The following is a 5,923-nucleotide window of genomic DNA, read 5'->3' on the forward strand; positions in this document are numbered from 1 at the left end:
GGGAATTATTGCGCGAATACGCTTATAGGCAATTAAACGGCCCTACGTCAAAAAGCGATATGCTGGCAGTCTTGGAGAATAGTTTACGCAGTGAGAAGCTAGACCATTCGAACGCGATACTGCCCGAATATCCGCCGCTTCATTACGAGACGCTCGCGACGGAACGCGAGTCTCAAGTAGGCGAAGTCCCCGTGCTACTTCGGACCGTCGACCCACCCACAAACGATAATCGATCGGTCAACTTGGCTCTAGAAGACTACGAAGCTGAGTCTCTACACGAATGGTATCAGGCAACCGGTCGCCATAACGATTAGCCAGTCAGATTACGCGCGCGTCACCATCGCTACTTTGAGTGAACACGCACGAGACGGTTTTCAATTTAGATGCGCGCCCACATCACACGGGTCACTTCGGGCCGAACACATTCGCGCCATCGACACGCAATTTGTCCCCGTCATCATCATCGCGTTCGCACACACATATGGCGACCGGACAACTCAATTATTCGCCCCTTGTATGACTCCCTTCTCCCGAGTTTACGGGAAAATACGAAGAAGACCGACGGGAATTTTTGGAACAAGTATAAAGCCTTTATTGGTCCAAGCGGGCGTAGATCGCGAATTATAAGTAAAAACGGGCGTACAATTTTGAATGGGAAATCATCAAGTTAAACAACATGTTCTGGCGACAATTTGCGAAGGAAGTTTTAACGACGTTCGACAGTAACAGCATACAAGCTGAACTGGAGATCGATTTAATTATCATTGGTTTTATACACCAAATAAACCAAATTTAAGTATTAGAACTAATTACGTAGGACTGAATGATCGAGCGACGCTCGAGTGAATCTACAATGTGTAAGTTGCATTGATTAAAGTCCTGTCCGTTCAGGAAGAGTTCAAAAAAAATTGAAAAAAATTCCCTCGTTCCCCGTAAATGGGGGAAACCTCCAAAAAAATTACAAATTTAAATATCACTAATTTTCGAAATTTTTTCAATTTTTTTTACTTTAAAGTGCCATAACTTTTTTAAAAATAACCAAATCATTATAACTTTTTTTTATATATATGCATGACATCATTACTTTTCATTTGGTGTATTTTTTTTTTATATATGACCCATTACCTGCCCACAGGGGAGGATTTAAAATGACAACTTTTTCACAAAAAATTAATTTTTTTAATTTAAATTTTGAAAATGTTCCGGAAAGTCTGACACTTTTATATATATATTAAATTAAAGCTAATGTAATATACTTTATCATGAAAAAAAAAATTTCTGACTTTATCTTATCTTCACGGTGAAAATGGCTACCAAATGCTATTTTTGTGTGAAAATTTTCGATTTTGTATTTTCCATTTTTAACTTTATAACTTTTAGAAAAATGTATGGATCAATACAATTTTTTCATGAGAAGTAGTATTTATATACATCTTTCATTCGACATACTTTATCTTAATTAGGATATTAATAAGGAACTAGAAGATCATGTAGCTTTTGGATATATCCACCAATTTTTTAAAATTAAACACTATCTAAAGATTTGCATCGAAGCGTTTATTTTTGATAGTGATTTTAATCACTGTCAGATATCATTATACTTGATCCAACTATGCCACGTCACCACTGTGCCGCGACCCCCCTGTGCTGGGTTTTTNTGTGCCGCGACCCACCTGTGCTGGGTTTTTATTATTGAGTATTTCTAGATGATGTTTAGCCAATTCCGCTGACTTCCAATGCTCTTCTATTTTGTCCAGTGTTAAGTCAGGAGCTCTTAATAACCTTTCTTGTAATCCTTTATCACGTACTCCAAGACAACACATATTTTAACCATACTGTCTTCTAGGTCTCCAAATTCACATCTTTTTGTAATAGTCTTAATGTCTCTTAAACATTTATCAAAGGATTCAAAATCTTCTTGTTTTCTTTGAAAAATTATTTCTAAACCTATTCTTTTTGCCGTATCTAATAGTTTTCCCGCTTGCTCCCTGAGATTTTCCTTCTTTTCCGCAAGTAATACTATATCGTCTGCGTAGGCCAATACTCCTATTATGCAACCTCCCAATCGTACACCGTTATCTTCAATACGGCTCTCCCTGATGACCCTTTCTAACGCTTTATTAAATAGTATGGATGACAGAGCGTCCCCTTGTCTCAAACCAGTCGATACTGGTATCCCTTGTGATACAATATTGCCAACTCTGATCTTGATTTCCGTGTGTAGGATGTTTGCTTTGATCAGATTAATTAATTTCTGGGGCAATTTGAACTGTTTTAGTACATTCAACATAGATTCTCTATGTATGCAATCATACGCCTTCTTGAAATCAATAAATAGTACATGTACTTCTCTGTTAAACTCCCATATTTTTTGGAAAATTTGTTTCAAAACAAATATCTGATCTGTGGTAGATCTAATTTGTCTAAAACCTGCTTGATAATCTCCTAAAATATCTTCTGCCCATGGCTTAATTCTGTTTAATATACATTTGGATAGCACTTTATATGTAACGTTTAATAGAGCGATACCTCTATAATTATCACACAACTGCTTATCTCCCTTTTTATGTATAGAATATATTAGTGCTGTTTGCCATACCTCCGGAATCACTTCTTTTTCTCAAACTTCTTTTATTAGCCCGGACATATATTCAAGCAAGCCATTTCCCATACTTTTAAGCAACTCTCCAGGGATACCATCTTCTCCGGGTGCTTTATGGTTCTTTAAATTTCTTATTTGTTCTTGAATTTCCTCCTTACCGGTGCTAGGCAGATTGTATTATTAGTTTCCATATTCTCAAAGTGGAATAAACTATCTGGTGTATTACAGTTCAACAGCTGCTTAAAATAGTTCGTCCATTTATTTGTTATCTCTTCTTTAGATGTGATTAGCGTTCCATCATCATTTTTGAGAACTTTCACCAGCTGCTTATATTCCTTACTTAAGAAGTTAACCTTTTTATATAGGTCTTTTGTATTATGACTAGCAAAATCCTGTTCTGCCTCCTTAAGTATGTTTTGTAAATATTTTCTTTTTTCGCATCTTAATATGTTACTCGCTTCCCGTTGTCTCATTTTGAATCTTTCTAACTTCACCACATTCTCAATGTCGAACAGCCATATATTTCTAGCATTCTTTCTTCTTTCTATGGCTTCTTCGCAAATATCATTAAACCAGGTTTTTTTCCTTGTCTTTTGTTTCCCTATTGTTTTTTCTGCTTCATCTTGAATAAGTTGTTTTACCGTTTTCCACCTTAATTCCACTTCTCTACCTGACCCACTTGCAATTATTATTCTTAACTTTTCCTCTATACCTTTTTGAAAATTCTTAACTACCGCTGGATTGTTAAGGTTTGTGATGTCAAACCGTCCCGTAGCTCCTCCTCTCTTTATTTCTTGTCTTCTTTTTAATTTCACTCGTAGTCTACCTGCCACAGGAAAGTGATCTGAATCGCTATCAGCTCCACGTACGGTTCTTACATCTAAAATACTGTTATTAAATCTTTCATTTATAAGCACATGGTCTATTTGGTTTATATGTCGTCCATCTGGTGACCTCCGCGTACCTTTGTGTATCTTCTTATGTGCGAACATGGTACTTTTAACCCTTAGATTTCTTCCCGTTGCCAAGTCTATAATTCTGCACCCATTATCATTCGATAAATGGTGTAGACTATGCCCTCCTATTATCGGCTTAAAACATTCTTCACGTCCGATTTTTGCGTTAAAATCTCCTTATATGATTTGTACACAGCCTCTTGGTATCTCACACAGTATACTGTCTAACAACGAGTAGAAATCATCTTTTTCATTTTTATCCTTGTCCTCTGTGGGAGCATGCTCCATTTACGAAGACTACTTCAAACCATTTTGTATCCAGTGTCAACATCGTTAATCTAGGGTTTATAACTTTAAAACTTTTTACCGCTGCTAGTCGCTTGTTATTAACCGCGAATCCACTTCCAGCTTGTCTTCTTCCGTCACAAGCACCAAAAAATAACGTTGTATTACTTATTTGTATTGAGCCCGTATCTTGCCACCTCATTTCCTGTAGTGCCACTACTCCTAACTTGTATCTTTCTATCTCTCTAACTATTGTTCCTACTGCTCCAGGTTNGTCTCTCTAACTATTGTTCCTACTACTCTAGGTTTAAATAAAGTTTGTACATTCCATGTTCCAAAACGTAATGCCGATTTCCAGTTTTCCAGTCTACAGTCCTTTGATTCACAATTCCAAAGCAAATTTATATTTGATTCCTGAACAAGGGATTTTTACAGGATAGGTTGTTAGCCTATCGCCAACTCCATTATACCCATGGAGAGGGTAGCCAGGGCCCAAGGTTCGCTAAACCCGTAGTACTAAATGCTTAGTACCACCTTGAGGGGCGTCATAAGTATATACCATAAGTTATCATAAGATTATATTTATATCTATACTTTATTTTTTTTTAAATTTCTGTATATAAATTATATAATAATTTAGTTTAACAAATGTGTAGTCCTTAATTTAATATTAACATTTAGAGAATAAATAATTAATATATTTTTAGAAATTTAATCATTTTAATAATGAATTATTCTTGATTTTCCTAACATTATTATATAGGTTTTAATATTACATAATATACTTAAGATTAAAATAAATTTTATAGTAATTTTTTTCATATTTAGAGAACAATTCCTTATTTCTAAATGTAACATATTATGTATCGCAGATAGCTTTCCATGTGTATCTTCTTTTTTTANATTTTATGTATCGCAGAAAGCTTTCCAGGTGTATCTTCTTTTTTTTACAGTTATAAAAATGTGTATTTGATATGATTAATATATATTTTGTACCTTATGTGATCATCACCTTCAGTGTAAAATTTAGAATTGTCTTAAGATAAGTGAATATCATAAAATATTGAAATTAAACTAAAGGAAACTTTATGAATGGAATAAATTATATTTAACAAATTATTAAGTGACCGTTTGTATAGTTGTTTTTAAAGGAGAATAAAAATTCTACATTATAACACATTTTTTAATATAATTATAATATTGGCTAAATATTCTTCTATAGTCAAACAATAAAGTATGTTACGTTTTCATAGTTACTGCAGTATAGTATGTTAATATATGAAAAGGTTGGTTGTTTTAAAAGTATTATAAATAATATTTTCTTAAAAATCTTATTTTCAATTAAAAAACAATAAAAATGTTAGTTGTAAATTNTCAATTAAAAAACAATAAAAGTGTTAGTTGTAAATTTTTTTTCGTGATTAATTAATAAGAATTTGAGAAAATATTTTGATAGATATTGCCTTGTTAAAGACAAAGAAATATTATATTGCTCGTGAACCCGAAACATCAAAATCTTGTTCAGCGAAAATCTGAGATTGAAATTGTTTTTTAAAACACTGGTTTGTTGACTTACGCATCATTAACAAGTTGTATAATACTGGAAACAAAAGGTAAGTGTATTCAATAAATCCTTTTTTACATCAATAATTTGATCATTAAANCCTTTTTTACATCAATAATTTGATCATTAAAATATTTTCGTGAAACATAACAATTAACACAATAGAGTATTATTTATTATTACCAAGACTCAAAAGCTCTCTTGTAAATATACAATTATCAATGTTTGTGCATTAATGACTTATGATTCAGTCATTATTATTTCTATAATCTGTGTAGAAATTTTTAAAACATCTGTCCTAGAAAATTTTCCTTTATCTTTATATAAAATAAATTGTTTAAAAAGTATATATCATAAATAATTTTGTAAAATGTATAGAATTTTTTATACATAAAACTACTGCTACAGGGAGAGATGATTAAGACATTAAACTAGTTTAATAGTTAAATATAGTTTAATAATTAATTTGATATTAATACTATGATATTACATAATGTATAAGATTTACTTTTTATG

The 5,923-nt window shown here is 32.6% G+C and overlaps 1 protein-coding gene across 1 annotated transcript; it reads right to left on the reverse strand.

The window, feature by feature from the left end:
- Positions 1 to 1,774: 1,774 nt before the first annotated feature.
- LOC126909452 (uncharacterized) lies at positions 1,775 to 3,594 on the reverse strand. Its single transcript, XM_050691875.1, has 2 exons — positions 2,761 to 3,594; positions 1,775 to 2,467 (listed from the first exon to the last, which is right to left on the reverse strand). Exons 1-2 carry the CDS (start codon positions 3,592 to 3,594, stop codon positions 1,775 to 1,777), a joined length of 1,527 nt encoding a protein of 508 aa, XP_050547832.1.
- Between the last annotated feature and the right edge of the window lie 2,329 nt (positions 3,595 to 5,923).

The sequence above is a fragment of the Daktulosphaira vitifoliae genome, unplaced genomic scaffold (assembly GCF_025091365.1).
Source record: "Daktulosphaira vitifoliae isolate Bord-2020 unplaced genomic scaffold, ASM2509136v1 Scaffold_398, whole genome shotgun sequence".
NCBI classification, from domain to species: domain Eukaryota; kingdom Metazoa; phylum Arthropoda; class Insecta; order Hemiptera; family Phylloxeridae; genus Daktulosphaira; species Daktulosphaira vitifoliae.

Coding starts and splice junctions, on each gene's coding strand:
- LOC126909452 (XM_050691875.1), bottom strand. CDS start 3,594: ATGTTCGCACATAAGAAGATACACAAAGGTACGCGGAGGTCACCAGAT. Junction 2,468..2,760: donor ATACAATCTGCCTAGCACCG/GTAAGGAGGAAA, acceptor AACAGAATTAAG/CCATGGGCAGAAGATATTTT.